Below are 19,842 nucleotides of genomic sequence, written 5' to 3' on the forward strand. Positions count from 1 at the left end.
CAAAGAAAATATTCTTATTTTTATTATCAGATATATATATATATATATATATATATATATATATATATATATATATATATATATATATATATATATATTTTATAACATTACATCTTTCTCTAATATTTGCAGTTTACACACTACTCAGCATTCTAAATGATTTTACAGAGCAGGCCAGTGAACTTTTGAACTGTTCTCTGCAGGATAAAAAAAAACAATAGTGCCAGACACTTAAGATAATAAGCTTCAGAAGACAGAGCTCTCTGTGACTTTGAAAGTCGTGGAGCTCAATGGATTTTTTTGCAGAGATAACCTCTGGAGTTTCTTAACTCTTTCTGTACTGGAAACAATATTAGACTAATGTGTATGCTGCTTATGTTTTATTTCTTAGCTGTACTACACATACAAATCATTATATCATAATTTTTTTTCTCGCTTCAGTGTCACTTTAACAGTTTTTATTTATTTAAAAGGATATATCTGTAAAAGGAACCCGAGGTGTGAGACCTTTGGAAACTGCCATATTTATTTTCATATAAACAATACCAGTTGCCTGGCAGTCCTGCTGATCTTTATGGTCAGAAGGGTCTAAATCCCTCGCCTGACACAAGCATGCACCTAATCTTGTCAGATCTGATCCGCATGCTTGTTCAGGGTCTATGGCTTAAAGTATTACAGGCTGAGGATCAGCAGTACAGCCAGGTAACTGGTATTATATAAAAGGAAATAAATATGGCAGCCTCCATATCCCTCTCACCTCGAGTTCCCTTTAAAGGAAAGGTCCAAGGAAAATTGGGGGAAAAAAACAAGATCTACTTAACTGGGGCTTCCTCCAGCTACTGGCAGCCGATCTGTCCCTCGCCGCAGCTCTGGGGTCCCCTCTGTTGCAGATGTTATCGCCAGGTCGGCATTTTCAGCACCTGCGCAAGCGCGCTCACATGGCCTGGAGTGTTCTGCGCAGAACTACTGTGCCTGTGCAGAACGCTCCCGGGGACATGACCCTTTTTTCCTTTAAGGGAAAAAGCTTGCAGTGCATTTATGAATAATAGATCCCCTCTAACCAGTGATCTAGGCTGATTTATCATGGCCTAATCTCTTGAAAATATGGGTTCAGTCAGAACAGTCTTTTCTGCGCTAACCATTAGTATTAACTGTACAAAAATGATGCTAAAACAGCCTTTCTTTACCTTTTCCTCCCCTTTGTTTTATTACAGGCTTTAGAATGTTTCTGCCTAGCAGCATCTGAAGTGGAACGAGAGGAATTCTTGGAGAAACTTATCCATGTAGAAGAGGGAGATACTCCATCCACAGCCCGTCTACAGTATTATAACAAAGTAAGGCTAGTGGCACCCGTTCGCTTGCTAAGGGCTTTTTTTGTTTTTTATTGTGGCCTTGATTGAACTTCTGTGCATTTCCTGACCTGCAGGTGCTGCGCCTCCTAGAAGATATGGCATTACCAGAACTGGTCATTCAGCTGGCCACCATGGCCATTTCTGAGGCAGCTGATGACGTGACAAGTCAGGTAGAAACACACCCACGTGTTATGTCTTCTGTTCAGTCACAATATTTATATTAATATCTAAAATACGACTAAAATATTTTTTTTATCAGGCAGCTCTGAGGACTCGTATTTTCAAGCATTACTTGGACTTGGGTGACAACTGCCAAGCATATGAATCCATGACTCAGATTCCAGATCACAGCAGGTAACATCCTGCATATATTACATTTTTTTATGCTGTGTCTTTCCTTTCTGGTATGTAGTGAATGTATTTTAGGAACATAAAATAAAAGGCTGAGTTTAAAGGCTGCAAGTCATGTTGATACATTATTTTATTCCTGGAGACCTTATCCTGTAGACTTGTGGGAATGGTAGAGCACATGTTTACTTGACTAGTTCCTGTAAAACGGAGGTTTTAAAATTTCCTGTTTTTGCACTTTTCAGTGAAAAACAGAAGTTTCAAAACTATCTGTTTTGCAGGACAAGAGAATCAGGGTCCGGTTGTGGTGGGGGTTACGCATATGGCCACTCTCCACCACCAATGGGCTGGCGGGAGAAGTGTTTAAAGTGGGATGAAATTCCATATTAACTGAAAAAAAAATAAAATAAATCATCCAATCAGAGACTACGTTCTTATCTTTCCTATCCTGTGTTTACTGTCAGATTTAAGAAAAATATGATATGAAAAAGAAAAGAATACTCCTGCTGGTTCCCATTTTTACTGTTTCTTTGTGATGCCAAAAGTGACATCATTTCTGCCTCCCCCCCCCCTCTTTTTTTGCCCAGCTCAGTATTAATTTACTTATTGTTTTGCAGATTACTGTCCCTCCCACAGCACTTTTCAAGGGAGGGGGGGGGAGGGGTTTCAGTTACCTTCTGGTCAGTGTCCTTCTCTTATCTGAAATGGAAAGTTCCTGTTATTTGCATTTTGGCACTGCACAGTTCAGAAAATGCAAGCAGACAAGGTGGAAAAGAAAATTAAGGGACGAGTAGGGACGAATTTTAGAAAAAAGTATTTTCATATATATTTGGGGTACTATTTTTAGGCATTTTTTTTTATTTTTGGATGTAGCAACCCCCCTTTAAAGAGAATCTGTATTGTTAAAATCACACAAAAGTAAACATACCGGTGTGTTAGGGGACATCTCCTATTACCCTCTGTCACAATTTCGCCGCTCCCCGCCGCCTTAAAAGTAGTCAAAAACAGAATTAAAAAGTTTGTTTGTAAACAAACAAAATGGCCACCAAAACAGGAAGTAGGTTGATGTACAGTATGTCCACACATAGAAAATACATCCATACACAATCAGGCTGTATACAACCTTCCTTTTGAATCTCAAGAGATCATTTGTCTGTTTCTTTCCCCCTCCATCTCACTGAAGAGTTACAAGCTGATTGTTTGTTTACTCTTGCAGACAGCTCTGCCTGGTTGTCTGTAATTCTGCAGTATGTGACTCATCAGTATGTGAACAGAGGATTTATCCAGCTTGTAACAGATAAGAGAGCAGAGAAAAGCTGGCTAATGTAAATAACACACACACACACAGGGGAGTGTGCATAGAGGGGGCATGCATAGCAGATCACACTGAAGAGTTGGCAGCCTGAGTCCCTTTAAGACAACCTTGCTGCATTCCTTTGTTGACATGCACATGTTGACTTTCAGTTTAATGCATTTATATTTGTATTATTGGTTTTTTAATGAAGTCCATCTAAATGTGATTTTCCTTTCCAGACAACTGGACTGTTTGCGGCAGCTGGTGGTGGTTCTGTGCGAGCGCTCTCAGTTCCAGGACCTTGTAGAGTTCCCATACGTCAATCTGCATAATGAGGTACCCACAATCCTTGCAGTTGCCATGAAATGTTGTGATTGGTTAATTTGCCTCCAAGAAACATTCTGACATTGGCTCTTTGTTTTCTAAGGTTGTCAACATCATTGAATCTCGAGCACGTGCCGTCGATTTGATGACCCACAATTACTATGAACTTTTATATGCTTTTCACATATACCGACACAACTACCGGAAAGGTACTATTTAGCCCTGAGATCATTCGTATCACCTGAACAGTGCTGATCTTGTTTTCTTAGCTCAGTGTATGTAACTACTGCAACATATTTTCTGCAGCTGGCACTGTCATGTTTGAATATGGAATGCGACTTGGCAGAGAAGTGCGGACGTTACGAGGTCTTGAGAAGCAAGTGAATGCTTACCTGGCCTGTCTGAATTGTTTGCGGCTGATCCGCCCAGAGTATGCCTGGATAGTGCAGCCGGCCCATGGAGTTGTGGTACGGATTTGGACATGTTTTATTTTGTATATGTTTAATGTGACAACCTGTCACAAATATGCGTTTGTCACCTTGTCAGTCGCTATGCATAAATTGTTTTAGACAAAAAAAATGAATGAAGCCCATGAGTGTCCTGACGCTGCTTGTTGACCTTGGGGTTCCCTTCCTATTTGATGGGATCCTCCAGTCCAATAACTTTTCCCGAAAGATGCACCTGGGGTTGACATGCAGAATGCACAGCAAAAGCAAGCCCACATTCACACATGCACAGTTCAAAACAGCTCTGCACCGCTCAAAGGAACTTCTGGAAAGGGCAGGAAGTAAAGGAAGGGGGGAGGGGGGGACAATGACAACTAGCTGCATCAGAACACTGAGGAGGTAACTTAGCCCACCATGGGCTTTATACAGTAGTTTTCTTCTAGTTCGGGGGTATCACCATGAAGTGTTACCTATTGGGGAGATGCTTTTGTTTCTTGTTTGCTTTTCTTGCTTATTTATTTGATGCACTTGAGCAGCTTTGTGAACATTACACCTCTTCTGTTTTTCTGGGTAGTGACCTCTACTGGTTTTCTGAACATGCTGATAGCCAAGGGAGCTATGTGCTTAGAAATGAAGGAAACAAAGAAAATTCATAAATGATTTGTTTAATGAATCATGAACTGAATTAGGCATATAACAGCCTCAGCAGAAAACAGTAGTAGTGCAGTAGCAGCAGCTTGCTGGGCTGCTTACAAGTCAAGTATATAAAACTGCTTCCTTTGCTCCCACTTTCAGTCTATCGCAGGTGTTGCTTTTGTAGGAGGGGCAGAGTCCTAAAACATGTCAGCAGTGGATTAAAGTGACTTTAGAGTAAGAAGTTAAGACTGAACATTTATTTCATTCAGACTTGGAACGGCAAATCATAATTGTGTAATTTGTGATCACAATTTTGCATTATTCAATGATTTTTCTGCAGTTGTGTTTCGCAGTTCACATTCCAGTGCATGAGAATCGCAATGCAATCACTTGAAAAATGGTGCATGCAGCACGTTTGTAATTAGTGGAAACAGCTCTCACCACAGTGGTCAATGACCTTGCCTTAGCTAAAGCTGAAGGTAAATACTCCATTCTCCTCCTCCTTGACCTTTCAGCAGCTTTTGACACAGTAGACCATCCCCTACTCCCCCAGTTCCTTCTGTCCATGGGCATTCACGAGCTCGCCCTGACCTGGCTTTCATCCTACTTCTCCAACCGCTCCTTCACGACCTCCTTCAATGAGTCCTCATCCACCCCTAACAAACTCTCGATGGGAGTCCCCCAAGGCTCGGTCCTTGGCCCTCTACTGTTCTCCCTATACACATCCTCCATTGGCAAGGTTATCTTATCCATGGGTTTTAACTATCATCTGTATGCAGATGACACCCAGATCTACCTCCACATCCCTGACCTATCCTCCACTACCATGGACAAGGTCTGTTCCTGCCTATCAGCCATCACCTCCTGGATGTCCGCTAGGTTCCTGAAACTAAATCTAGACAAAACGGAATTTATGATCTTCCCACCCCGGCCATGCCTAAACCTCCGAGATGTGTGCATGTTAACCACACTACCATTCGCCCTACCTCTCAAGCCCGCTGTCTGGGTGTCACCATGGACTCCGCATTCTCCTTCACTCCCCACATCCAAAACCTCACAAAGTCCTGTAACTTCCACCTCTGTAACATCTGCAAGATCTGCCCTTTCCTGGCCTCTGCCACCACCAAACTCCTCATCCATGCCCTCATAATTTCACGCCTTGACTACTGCAATGCCCTTCTGTCTGGTCTTTCTATGACCCGAACTGCCCCGCTGCAGTCCATCATGAATGCGGCAGCGAGAATTATCCACTGCTCCCATCACTCCACCATGGCGACTCCCCTCCGTGAATCCCTCCACTGGCTTCCTATCCAGTCCAGAATCAGATTCAAGATACTGTGCTTGACTTACAAATCTGTCCACAAAACCTGTCCAACCTACATTTCTGATCTCACTCAGAAGTACTTACCTAGCCGCTCACTCCGCTCCTCCAATGAACGTCGCCTGACCGCCCCCTGCATCACCCAGTCCCATGCATGCCTCCAGGACTTCTCAAGAGCTGCACCAACACTATGGAACTTCCTACCTCCACCCATTAGGGAAGCCCCCTCCTTCAACATCTTCAAGAAAGCCCTCAAAACTCACCTTTTCACTCTGGCCTACCACCCCTCACAAGTGCTCTAAACCCACAGCTGAACTCTGGTCCCCTACCTTTCGTGTCCCTACCTCTCCCTCTACATTGTAAGCCTTCGGGCAGGGTCCTCCTCCTTTTGTGTCCTACCTGATCATGCACCTCCATTACTGTGAACCCATGCTATGCATTTGAGTGAACTCAAATTGCCTAATCTCCATGCTCCCATCCAGTGACTGACTAAGCATTACCTTGTACTCTTACTGTGCTGTGTGATCTGGTTTTCTTTGTATTGTCATATTGCTGTATGTCACCCTAAATATTGTCTGTAACCTAAACTAATGTCCAGCACTGCGTAATATGTTGACACATTATAAATACAATAAATAAATAACGCAAACGCGCTGCAATCGCAGCAGTGTGAGTAAACCCATAGGAATATGTGTGCTGCAACGCTTTGCTGATTGACTGCAATCAACAAAGCTCAAAACACGGGCTGAAAGAGCCAGAGTGTGACTGAGGCCTTAGGCAAACTATCACCAGCTATGGCATTTCATATGATCTTTTAGATGAGTTTTTCTATCTATGGTAGCTACCCTCTGCTTTACCCACTTAAAGTGAACCGAGCATCATTTTTAACACCCAGGGCAGCTCTATAGCAAATTAAAAATGCGTTCTAAAAATGTGGTTTATTATTAAAAAAAACTTTAATTTTACCTCATTCTTTTTACATCTAAGGGTTAAATTAGCCACTTTGTCCGTCCGCAAAGGACCTGTGGTCCCTGAGCAGGAGATGGTGGAAGACAGATAAGAAATCACCTCTTTAGACTTAATTGACCACAAACAAACCCCCATTGTACTTCAAACAGAAAACACCAGTTACAGTTGAAGAATTTCACACCTAGCCTGGATAATAGCAGTTGTAAAACAGCAGGGGTTGAGCTTCTGAACAATGGCAGCCCTTGCAGCTATTTGAAGCCAAGAGCTGCTTGGATCCCTCTAAGGCTTGTTCATACACTCAATCAGTGTTGCCATTCGCCATTGTGGATTAATTGTTAGGGTGACTTTGCAATGAACACACGTTATACAGACACTGCTCAGCAATAGCCAAACAGCTTGTACTATTCTATGGATGGGGGCAGAGGAAGGACACAGTGGTGCGTGAGCGAACAACTTCCAATGGGGTGGGTAAGTATGAGCATAATGGGCTTGTCCATTGCTAGTTGTCTAAAAATCTGCCATTGTGGAACTGCTGTACAACGATCACTGAGGCTTTAGACTCACTAGTTCAGCTCATAAGCACTTTTTTACTGTGAGGAATAGATATACTGACTTTTCACCAGAATTTGTCAAGGTTGTAATTCTTTTGGCTTGTATGAATTGCTTAATCATCCCAATTTTGTACTGTTTCACCAGTGTTGCACACACAACAGGTTAATTCAGGTTTTTCTATTTCATTTATAGTATGAGCGTCCAGGATCCTCCCCTAAAAGAACCCATGATGGAGAATCGCCTCTCATTCCAAGTATGATATTTGTTCAATATCTTTGTGTGCGTGTTTTTGTATACTGTACTAATAATAAAGGGATAAGCCTAGATGAAAAAATCTGTTTTACTCACCTGGGGCTTCTACCTGCCCCCGACAGCCGTCCCGAGCCCTTGGATCCTCCGGTCACTCATGGATCCTCCGGTCCCCCGCCGCCAGCTAATTTCGTTTCGCAGACAGGCCCGGCCACATGTAGACTTCGCGTTCCCATCCTCAATAGCGTCCTGTGCAGGACGCTACTGCAGACAGGAACGCAGGGTAGGGAATGGTGGCCAGGCCTGCGCAGGCGTAGTGAGCCTGTCGGACAAAAACAAAACTAGCTGGCGGCGTGGGACAGGAGGATCTGTGAGTGACTGCGAGGGCTCGGGACGGCTGCAGGGGGCTGGTAGAAGCCCCAGGTGAGTAAGACTGATTTTTTTTTTTTCATCTAGGCTTAAGCAACCCTTTAAGTAGGCCTTATATTTGCCCTCATAGCAGATGCTGGAAACATTACTGTAAGATTCTGGTCCATGGTGACATGATCACATTACACGATTTTTGCAGATGTGTCATCTGTATATTCATACTATATAGGGAGGGATCCGAAGGAGGCAATCTGCTTTCAAGAAAGGAAATAAAAAACACAAATAGCGGGAGACCCGTATAGTGTGATATGTTGCTTAACAACTACAGTAAATTGATTGCAAAAGTAACACAAACCATAAACCACCTCAGTACTTACCTGAAAAACCCAGTTAAGGGCAGCCAGTGTTTTAAAATTCTGACACTGACCCCTGTGATTGGCTCACAGTGATCTGTCAGGGTCAGTAAGAAATGTAACTGACTACAGATCGGTACATAGAACTCTGCTGTCTAATGACACCTGAGTTGGCAGCGGTGCGTGTGCACAATCGCAGCAAGAGCACATAAAGCTGGTTTATTTACGCGCAATGTCGAAATTAAGCATCCATTAGTAAATACTAATTGGACATAAAAAGCATGTAGGCAGCGAGTCCAGTCTTAGTTGTGCTAGGCGAGTGTCTAATGTACAACATTCTTTTCTGAACTTGTTTGTGTAAATGTATTAATTTTCAATTTAATCCTTGCTGTGCATTGAACAGGAAGCAGCCAGATAGAGATTCTGGAACTAAAAGACTTGAAGAAAGAGTATCTTCTTGCTCAGACACGGCTGACATTGGCTCAGTATGATAGCAGCACCGCAGCGATAGCTGGTAAGAAAATTAAACTGAAAGACAGCCTGGAAATGCTGGGGCTTCTACAATAGGCGGCAGGCTGTAGTATTACTAAATTGCACAATATACAAACCTTATTTTTGTATTCTTTAAAGTGTGTGTGTGTGTGTGTGCACAATATACAAACCTTATTTTTGTATTCTTTAAAATCTTTTGTACATTTCAGAACTGCAAAAAAATATTGCAACCAAGTATTTGTTCACCATGCAAGCGATAGACTGCTGATATCACGGATTAAATGTAACGGGATAGCGACCCAATTCCTCGGACGATATCGCTGGGCCGAGGCTGTACAGACACGGAGTCTGCTGTATAGTGGATGATGCGTTCTGTGGTCAAAGGTATCGGCTGTGACTTGACCAAGTTGATCTGCTGGGTGGAGGTTTGGGGCTGCTGTACACACCAAATTATCAGCTGAGGCAGTCATTTTCTGCCACCTCAGCCGACTTTAATACAGTGTGCATACAGGGCTTTCGTTTTACACAGGCTATTCAGAGCTCCAGGGAAACTATGATGATCTATAGTTATCTTATGAGGATGTTGTGAGCAGCCCATTCTCATGACTCCTGACAAGTTTACCAGTTTTTTAGTCATTGGTGTGGTTGACTAAACATCAAGTAGGAAAAGGAATTTTTATTGTGGGAGTTAGGAAGTCTGAACAGAAAGAAAAGAGATGTAGAATAGTGAAAGGGAGGAGAGAAACGAAGCAAAAAGGAGAGAAGAAAACATTGATAGGAACCTTTTTGCTTTAATTTAGACCAGATTTTTAACCTCCTGGGCATTACGCACGCTGGAGGGTTTGCAGCCGACAGTCCCAGTGTTCTCCCCAGGCTCTTTTAGCCGGGTGCTCCACCCGGCTAGATTTGGTGACCACCCGGCTGTCATCGGCTCACCTCCTCCTATGCTGTAAGCAGAGTTGCCCTGCATTTTCATCTCGCCCCACCCGGCTGCTTTTTCATGCCACTCGGCTACTATTTCATGCCACCCGGCTGGAAAAAAATTCTGGGGAGAACACTGAGTCCCCCAGGATGATTTTAAGTCGTCGCATAGTTGTAATAGCTTCAGCTAGCACTAGTTTTTTATGTTAGAGCTTTGTGCCAATATGTAAAGGAGCCCTAAAGTGTATTGACATTTACCACGGTTTTTTCTGCGCATTGACTACCCTGTACATGGTAAATGGTGCCTATCAGTCAAGTTTAATAAAAACCGAGCTAATCATTTTTAACACCAAAACATTGATCTGTGACTTGTGGTAAGCTTTTTCATAGAGTGCACAGAGTATATATTTCAAGCTGCATGGAAGGCGGTATACGCCCTTCTCTGTAACTGGAGTTTCGCCTTGTTTCATACTATGAATAAAGAACACAGTACAGATAGCTCTAGCGCCACTGATTTCTAGTGGTACTGGTGGTGCACGCCACCAAGAGAGATGGCGCCTGATCCAATTCACGGTTTCTCCTACGTTTTTTTTTCCTAGGAGATAATTTTTCATCTTACGTTTAAATAACATTTCCAGCACTCTGGAGTTGAAAAGTACTAGTTATATCCAGGGGCAACAGCGATCCTCTTAAAGTGGGCCTGAACTCAACTTCTCTCTGCTCTAAAAGATATATAACAGCATAATAACCTTTAAACAAAAAACATTTCTTTTTTACAGCTGATACAAATCCTAAAATAGATCTTCCGTTTCTACTTCCTGATTCATGGAAGCAGACATATGGTTTACAGCCTGTGCTATCAAATGGGCTTATCTGCCATAGGCAGTCACTTGACACGGGGGAGATCAAATTACAACTTGTGATTAGACTTAAATGAGGGGGAATTACACAGGCTAAACTCGCTAAATACATACAGGGTGCATTTCTCTGTTCTCCTTCTGTCCTGTGCAAAAGTTTAGGTCCACTTTAACAGCTGCAGATCCTGTACTGCTTACAGGTGTTGACTTCAGCTAATAGTGCTCCTATTTTAAGATTTACATTTGATTTCATGCATTATATAATCTACTGGACTTGGCGCCTGGTTATGTTATGTACATATTAGATCCTAGCACACTGCTTTAATACTACCTGTTCGTACTGACTGCTGCCTTGCTTTGTGATAGAACGGACAGCGGTATTAGAATACAGTCAATTTCTGTGGGCCAGCTCACAGTGTTCTGTTCTGTTTTAATCCATTGCAGTCCATTGTTGATCAATCTGTGCACATTTTCCACATTTATTTAGACAGTGGATTGTGTGAACCTCTGCCCCAGAATAGCAGGGGAACCTCTCAGTGATGACCCCACACACAGCAAAATGGTTGCAGTTCAGTCCAGTATAGTGTAAATCCAGTCTTAGACTTTAAGGCAGTGTATAGGTAGCCAGCCAGGTATAGTTGCCACCAGTGTATAGGTTAGCCTGGTAATTTCCCCATTATAGGTTAGCTAGTTGGGATTCCACAGTATAGATTTCACCAGGCAGACTCCCAGTATAGGTTAGCCAGGTCCCGCAGTATAGCCAGCCTATATGTATCCCTGCCTGCTGAGCTGCCGTGTGCCAACTCCCCCCACAACACACTGTTACTGAAGCTGCGGCGGCACAAGCTGTTACAACACCAGCCCAGTGCGTATCATTGTCCTCACATGCAAAGTGTTGGCCACGTTCAACACTCACTACAGCGCTTCCTCCTTCCGGCCGGAAGAGGAAACTCACTGTAGTGACATGGAACGCAGCCAACACTTCGCGTGTGAGGAGACTATGCATAGAACGCAGAAAATTATCCACATAAAAAAAAAACCCGTCGCTTTGACAATTAAGTAATCGTCTTGGCCAACATCGCGGATTTGTTTTTTAAACAATATATTGTGCAGCCCTAGGCTAAGGTATTTTGGGTATACAAGAAAGTGAGAGCGAAGGGTAATATCACCACAGTGTTGTTAAGCACTGCTACACTAATGAGGCAACTGTAGATGAGGTTATGAAACATTTTGAACCAGTTGCATTTCTCAAGCCATTATGCTGTATAGTAAATGGCATGTAACAGTGTGTACATTGCTTCGTCTTCTTTTTTTTTTTTTAAAGCGAACTGAGAACTGTATTTTTTTTTTAAAACTAACCTCCCATAAAGGAGGTTTGTAATGGTGTGTGCCGTTGGGGGCAGGAGTACCCTTACTTTCCTACAGGTTGCTGCTTCTCTGGCCCCCCAGGCTGTACGACATGCGTTATGTTCACTCGATCGTCAGCTTCTGTTGGCATTTGTCATTCCTGGCAGGGTCCCACCCCCACTATGATGCACATCTGGAGATGTAGTCCTGGGATGTAAGTATAGACCTGTGCTTGCGTCCATGGACTGCATCTCCTGGCATTCATGGCGACGTGTGCATGACCCTGCCAGGAATTACAATGCCGGCAGAAGCTGACGGTAGGGTAAAGAAGGCTCATGTCATACAGGCCAGGGCCAGAGGAGCAGCACCTCGTAGGCAAATAGTGCTCCCCGCCCCCTCAACGGCACACACAATTACAAACCTCCCTAATGGGGGAGGTTCGTTAGAAAAATAGAGCTCAGTTAGCTTTAAACTTTAAAGGGAAGGTCCAAGCAAAAAAAAAAAAAATGAGTTTCACTTACCTGGGGCTTCTACCAGTCCCATGCAGCCATCCTGTGCCCTCGTAGTCACTCACTGCTGCTCCAGTCCCTCGCTGGCAGCTTTCTGACCTCGGAGGTCAGGGCCGAACTGCGTACATTTTTACACATTCCCGCTCGTGCAGGAACATTAACACATACATTTTTACACGTTAGTGGTGCAACGCGTACATTTTTGTTCCTGCACTAGCTGGAATGCGTAAAAATTTATGCAATGTGGCCCTGACCTCCGAGGTCGGCAAGCTGCCAGCGGGGGACTGGAGCAGCAGTGAGTGACTACGAGGGCACAGGATGGCTGCATGGGGCAGGTAGAAGCCCAAGGTAAGTGAAACTCATTTTTTTTGTTTTGCTTGGACCTTCCCTTTAAGATTTGAATCAATTCATACATATTTTTCAGATAATGTAAATAGTTAACTGTAAGGCTAAACTTGCCCATTAAAATGTTTTTTTTTCTCTCCCCCCACAATGCCATATAGGAAGTGCATCAGCGGATGAGATGGTGGCCTTGTTGGTTCAGGCTGGCCTGTTTGACACAGCAATTTCAATATGTCAGACTTTTAACCTTACCCTGGTTCCTGTATTTGAAGGACTAGCTTTTAAGTAAGTCAGCCTATTCCTCAAGGTTTTCTTCTGGTAAGACTATATCTGTGTATACTGTATAACAAGACTTGATTTTCTCATTGGAACAGGTGCATCAAATTACAGAATGGTGGGGAGGCTGCACAAGTTGAGGCTTGGGAATGGTTGTCAACCAATCAGCTATCTTCTGTAGTCACTACTAAGGAGTCAAGGTAATGTGGTCTTAATATCTCTCATGAGAAGCCATTTGTTCTTTCATAAGAGCTTGGCATATATTAGGGAATGAGTGAGGGGGGTTGTTCCTAAGACATTCGCAACATAATCCACATTTAGGTGTAGCACAGGGGAGGGATGCTGGGCTTGTAAAGCCATCCACTAGAAAAAGTCTTACTACTGGATTCGTAGGACCACTGCTGGATTCGTAGGACCTGTGGTCATATGATTGCCACCCTGCTGCGAAGTTCAGTTATACCTTAAGGCTCAGTTCACATATTAGGCTGTTTTCAGCCTACGTTCCGCTCCGATGAGCGGAACGCAGCAGCCGCAGCAATGCTTTCCCTATGGGAAAGTTCACATTGCTACGTTCCGCTCATCGGAGTGGACGTTCCCCACATGTCGGGACCTTGTGGAGCGGCACGCAAGCGTACGGGCGGATGCGTCCTAATGTGAACTCTGCCTAAAGCCGACCTCCAAGAATTTGATTTCCTCCCTAACGGAATGATGATGCTCTACTTACCTAGAAAAACCCAGGACACTTACTGACTGTCCCCCCACAACCTCGGGGGGGGGTCACATGAACTCCCTCCTCTGAGGGGGTTGCTAGGATTCTTTTCACACTAGCCAGGAGCCTGGCTGTTTAGAAACCTCCACTAGTTCACACAGTGCGGCATCGGGGGACAGGAGGACGCTGTGGGAAGCCTCAGTAGGATCCATTCGCTCTTAGTAGTATGATTTTTCCTGAGCTTTGGCTCGAGTACATTTTAAGGCTAATTTGCCCAAGTCTGTAAATGTTTTTTGCATTCCCCTCAATCAACTGGGATGTGATGTTCAGGATAGCGATTCATTTTTTTCCCCTCGTTTTGTGGTTGAACTTGATGGACGGATGTCTTTTTCTCAGCCAAACTATGTAACTATTGTCCTCTTCTTTCCTTTAGTGCCACAGATGAAGCCTGGAGGTTATTGACTTCCTATCTGGAAAAGTATGAATCAGAGAGCAGTCTGTACTATCGCTGTGTCATTAACAAGCTGCTGTCCCACGGAGTCCCTCTGCCTAGCTGGTTAATAAACAGCTATAAGGTGTGTAAGCTGCACTACAGGAGTGGTGGAGTGGGTTGATTCCTGTTATGTGGGTAGAGGTGTGGCTGGACAGAAGGTTATTTCCAGCAAATTACAGCAGCTGTAATGGATGTTGGCTTATGTCCATAACGTGGAGAGAAGTGTTGATTCTTGCATTTAAAGTGACACTGAAGCAAAAAAAAATAAAAAATGATCCTCTCTCAAGAAAGGAGTACTTTAAAGGACAACTGAACTGTCTGGGATATGGAGGCTGCCATATTTATTTCCTTTTGAACAATGCCAGTTGGCAGACCTGCTGATGTCTTTGACTGCAGTAGTGTCTGAATTGACCACCTGTATTTAGCATGCAGCTAAAGGTCCGTACACACGCCGGACTTTAGGCAACGACGGGTCCGTCGTTGCCTCCCGCTGGGTGGGCGTGCCAGCGACAGTCCGGCGTGTGTACGCTCTGTCGTCAGACTGATACGGCTGTTTCTGAGCGATCCGCCAGGCGGATCGCTCAGAAACAGCCGTATCAGTCTGACGACAGAGCGTACACACGCCGGACTGTCGCTGGCATGCCCACCCAGCGGGAGGCAACGACGGACCCGTCGTTGCCTAAAGTCCGGCGTGTGTACGGACCTTAATCTTGCCAGATTTTTGTCAGAAACCTCTGATCCGCATGCTAGTTCAGGGTCCATCGCTATAGTATTAGAAGCAGTGGATCCGCAGGGCAGGCAGGCATTGTGCATTGTTTGAAAGGAAATAAATATGGCAGCCTCCATATATTTCTCACTTCAGTTGTCCTTTAACACAAGAGTTGTCAAATCTGTCCTTAGCCTTTACCAACAGAGCCTGTTTTGTGAATCTCCACACAGGAGCACAAGAAAATCTAATTTCATGATTAACCCTGTTATGGAAGGTAATATCTAAAACATGAGTTCTGTTTGCCGTATAAAGTGGTTATCATAAGATTCTTCAAGTGGCAATTTTTTTGGAATGGTGGGAACCAGAATTTCCAGTGTCTGAAGTGGAACTTTGCAAGAGCTGTCCGTTTAATGATTTGTTTGATTAAAGAGAACCCGAGGTGGGTTTGATAAATCCTATTAGGACACAGAGGCACGTTCTGTATACAATGACCAGTCTCTGTGTCCTTCCAGTGAGCCTCCCTGGGCTCTGCTGAACCCGGCGCTCCCCTGCATCCTGTATAGTGCGTCACCCCGCCTGTGTCCCTTTTCTCCCCGCCGATGGACACAGGCGGGGAGCCACGCTATACAAGAGGTGGGGGAGCGGTGGTGAGTGACAGTCTGAGGTAAATAACAGGCTAGCGACAATCTGCATGTCGCTAGCCTGTTGCTTTTTATAATGGGGGACAGCAGAGCTGGGGGGGGGGGGGGGGGGGCTGGAGGCACACTGGAAGGACACAGAGGCTGTTCACTGTATACACAACGTGCCTCTGTGTCCTAATATGATTTCTCAAACCCACCTCGGGTTTCCTTTAAAGGACCACTATTGCAGACATTTTTAACATTAAAATTGCATATGTATAAAATGTACATGTTCCAGATTAAAATGCACTATGAATTTATTTCTCTGTTACAAAAAGTTGTAAAAAATATGACAGGTTTTGGACTAGTCCATCTCCCCATGGGGGATTCTCATGGCTTTCTTTATTTTCAAAAGCACTTCCGGTACGGAGTTGTTCAGTTCAACTGCCAAAATGGTCTGCAAGTGATTAGGGAGGCCAGCCAGCAACTTTGTATAGATCCTTTCCAGAGAATGATTTTGTAAAGAGTAAAAAGAAATACTGAGAATCTCCCATGAGGAGATAGACTGCTGCCTACTGTAAGTGTCAAGAACATAGGAAACAAGTAATTCATAGTGCTTTATAGTATGGTAGAAATGTAGTTGTAAGTATGTATACACGTATTTTAGACTTTACAATTGTTTGTGATTGTTGTCTTTTAATAAGTGGCTAGTTAACTTAAAGGACACCCGAAGCAAAAATAAACTAATGAAATAAACAATTGTATCTATCTTCCTTCTCCTAAAAATGACTTTTAAAGATATTCCACAGTTTTATTTTATGTTTAAATTTACTTTTTTTTTAAGTTTTTAACTTTTATTGTTTTTGCTCTATGACACATTCATTGAAGTATGCCAGAGCTAAAATGTATGAATTATTGACCCTTTTTATCTTTTTCCTGCTCTCAGAAGCCATTTTCTGCTAGGAAAGTGTTTTATAGTAGGACTTTATCAGTGAGGGGTCACACTGTAGTCACTTCCTGTCTGAGTCAGCCACATACATACCTGATATTTAACTCTTTCAGGCATAGAAACGGAACGCAGCATAGTTATTAGTGTGCTTGGCACTGTACATACCCATGTCTATCTCATCATGTCATATGTCACTTCGGGTATCCTTTAAAGGCAGCTGTCAAATCTCATTAGCCCACTGCAACATTCCAGTTCAGCACCCACTAATTCCAGTTCTTGTGCAATCAAAGTTTAATGTTTTGAAGAATTTTATGATGACTTCTAATGATCAGGCCTGAGTTTGAGATGCCGTTTTAACACAATCATCTTGACTCAGCCTCCATGTCATGTTTCAGGTGACCCATGATTGCATGTGATTTTTTTTTTTTTTTGCAGGCCGTGGATTCAGCAGAACTGCTCCGGCTTTATTTGAAGTATGATCTCCTTGAAGAGGCCGGAGAGCTTGTCCTGCATTATGTAGATGCTGTATTGGGGAAAGGTCACCAGTATTTCGGAATAGAAGTGAGTTTGAATGGGGGGATGTTTTACTGACAGGATATTGTTTTCACTGGAACCTGATGTCACAAGGACTTTTCCTTTGTCTCCAGCTGCCTCTCTCTGCGGTGTCTCCACTGGTGTGGCTGCCTTACTCCTCTATTGACCACCTCCTGCAAGCCCTGGAGGAGAACCGCAACAGCCAGCAGAACAGAGAAGTATGTGCTTTCTATGCATCATCATAAAAGAACTCTGTTTGCCTCTAAAGCGACATCAGTTTCTTTCTGTGCATGAAAAAAAGCATTGTGTTAACTAGCCCATTGATTAACACGAGTTCTTAGTTTTTCTGTGCAGAAAACGTGCACAAAAATAGACAAGTGTGTTCTCTGCTTACTATCGCACTTCTGTCGGCTTAAACCGCCATTCGTTTCTGACCTGTCATCAACTCCCAGAACTGCTGCACGCTGGATTTCTTCCTTTTTTTTTGTATGAGTAAACTCTACAGACTACTCTACAGACTACTTGAGAATCCCAAGAGATAAGCAGTTGAAAAACTGTTAAAATTACAGGGATCGTATTTTACTCCATTCTGGTGTTTAAGGGAACGCTATCGCGAAAATCGTAACATTTAAAATACATGTTTTCACATACAAATAAGAAGCCCGTTTCTTCCAGAGTAAAATGAGCCATAAATTACTTTTCTCCTACAGTGGAGGAAATAATTATTTGACCCCTCACTGATTTTGTAAGTTTGTCCAATGACAAAGAAATGAAGTCTCAGAACAGTATCATTTCAATGGTAGGTTTATTTTAACAGTGGCAGATAGCACATCAAAAGGAAAATCGAAAAATAACCTTAAATAAAAGATAGCAACTGATTTGCATTTCATTGAGTGAGATAAGTTTTTAAACCCTCTAACAATAAAAGACTTAATACTTAGTGGAAAAACCCTTGTTTGCAAGCACAGAGGTCAAACATTTCTTGTAATTGATGACCAAGTTTGCACACATTTTAGGAGGAATGTTGGTCCACTCCTCTTTGCAGATCATCTCTAAATCCCTAAGGTTTCGAGGCTGTCTCTGTGCAATTTTGAGCTTGAGCTCCCTCCATAGGTTTTTCTATTGGATTAAGGTCCGGAGACTGACTAGGCCACTCCATGACCTTAATGTGCTTCTTCTTGAGCCACTCCTTTGTTGCCTTTGCTGTATGTTTTGGGTCATTGTCGTGCTGGAACACCCATCTACGACCCATTTTCAGTTTCCTGGCAGAGGGAAGGAGGTTGTCGTTCAGGATTTCACGATACATGGCTCCGTCCATTTTCCCGTTAATGCGATTAAGTTGTCCTGTGCCCGTAGCAGAAAAACACCCCCAAAGTAAAATGTTTCCACCCCCATGCTTGACGGTGGGGACGGTGTTTTGGGGGTCATAGGCAGCATTTTTCTTCCTCCAAACACAGCGAGTTGAGTTAATGCCAAAGAGCTCTATTTTGGTCTCATCAGACCACAGCACCTTCTCCCAGTCACTCACAGAATCATTCAGGTGTTCATTGGCAAACTTCAGACGGGCCTGCACATGTGCCCTCTTGAGCAGGGGGACCTTGCGAGCCCTGCAGGATTTTAATCCATTGCGGTGTAATGTGTTTCCAATGGTTTTCTTGGTGACTGTGGTCCCTGCTAATTTGAGGTCATTCACTAACTCCTCCCGTGTAGTTCTAGGATGCTTTTTCACCTTTCTCAGAACCATTGACACCCCACGAGGTGAGATCTTGCGTGGAGCCCCAGAGCAAGGTCGATTGATGGTCATTTTGTGCTCCTTCCATTTTCGAACAATCGCACCAACAGTTGTCACCTTCTCTCCCAGCTTCTTGCTAATGGTTTTGTAGCCCATTCCAGCCTTCTGCAGGTCTACAATTTTGTCTCTGACGTCCTTGGACAGCTCTTTGGTCTTTCCCATGTTGGAGAGTTTGGAGTCTGCTTGATTGATTGATTCTGTGGACAGGTGTCTTTTATACAGGTGACTAGTTAAGACAGGTGTCCTTAATGAGGGTGACTAATTGAGTAGAAGTGTCTAACCACTCTGTGGGAGCCAGAACTCTTAATGGTTGGTAGGGGTTCAAAAACTTATTTCACTCAATGAAATGCAAATCAGTTGCTATCTTTTATTTAAAGAGTAACTGTTAGCCCCCAAAGTGAAATTTAAATCTGTACAGCAATGTTTTATTTAGTATTAAAGTGATCAAAAAAGCCAATGCGTTCTGCAAAAATCAATATAATTTTGCTACTATGTAGCCTTTTGCCCACGCTAAAGACGCAAAGCCGCATATCAGATACTAATGACGAGCATGCATAGCATGCCTATGTTTGCCCGACCCCCCTCTCCCCCCCAGGACCAGGTGCCGATCTATTTGCACCACAAACAGCTGACCGCTCTGACACGGAGAGAGAGCGGCAGCACTTCCAGCGGGAGCACCGCAGAGCAGCCGCCGCCGTGCATCTCTCACATGTGATTCTCTCACATGTGACTCGGCGGTGGCTGCTCTGCGGTGCTCCAGCTGGAAGTGCTGCCGCTCTGTCTCCGTGTCAGAGCGGTCAGCTGTTTGTGGTGCAAATAGATCGGCACCTGGTCCTGGGGGGGAGAGGGGGGTCGGGCAAACATAGGCATGCTCTGCATGCTCGTCATCAGTATCTGATATGCGGCTTTGCGTCTTTAGCGTGGGCAAAAGGCTACATAGTAGCAAAATTATATTGATTTTTGCAGAACGCATTGGCTTTTTTGATCACTTTAATACTAAATAAAACATTGCTGTACAGATTTAAATTTCACTTTGGGGGCTAACAGTTACTCTTTAACCACTTGAGGACCGCCCCCAG

The 19,842-nt window shown here is 43.7% G+C and overlaps 1 protein-coding gene across 2 annotated transcripts in view; it reads left to right on the top strand.

The window, feature by feature from the left end:
- Positions 1 to 19,842, top strand: part of NUP160 (nucleoporin 160) — a 106,187-nt gene that overhangs the window by 80,517 nt on the left and 5,828 nt on the right. For both annotated transcript variants that reach the window (XM_068261083.1, XM_068261084.1), the window contains exons 23-35: positions 1,215 to 1,334; positions 1,427 to 1,522; positions 1,612 to 1,706; positions 3,234 to 3,330; positions 3,422 to 3,527; positions 3,625 to 3,785; positions 7,435 to 7,495; positions 8,617 to 8,727; positions 12,843 to 12,966; positions 13,056 to 13,157; positions 14,100 to 14,241; positions 16,873 to 16,998; positions 17,085 to 17,189. In XM_068261083.1, coding sequence (XP_068117184.1) covers positions 1,215 to 1,334; positions 1,427 to 1,522; positions 1,612 to 1,706; positions 3,234 to 3,330; positions 3,422 to 3,527; positions 3,625 to 3,785; positions 7,435 to 7,495; positions 8,617 to 8,727; positions 12,843 to 12,966; positions 13,056 to 13,157; positions 14,100 to 14,241; positions 16,873 to 16,998; positions 17,085 to 17,189 — 1,446 coding nt within the window. The remainder of the gene's footprint in view (positions 1 to 1,214; positions 1,335 to 1,426; positions 1,523 to 1,611; positions 1,707 to 3,233; positions 3,331 to 3,421; positions 3,528 to 3,624; positions 3,786 to 7,434; positions 7,496 to 8,616; positions 8,728 to 12,842; positions 12,967 to 13,055; positions 13,158 to 14,099; positions 14,242 to 16,872; positions 16,999 to 17,084; positions 17,190 to 19,842) is intronic.

The sequence above is a fragment of the Hyperolius riggenbachi genome, chromosome 11 (assembly GCF_040937935.1).
Source record: "Hyperolius riggenbachi isolate aHypRig1 chromosome 11, aHypRig1.pri, whole genome shotgun sequence".
NCBI classification, from domain to species: Eukaryota; Metazoa; Chordata; class Amphibia; order Anura; family Hyperoliidae; genus Hyperolius; species Hyperolius riggenbachi.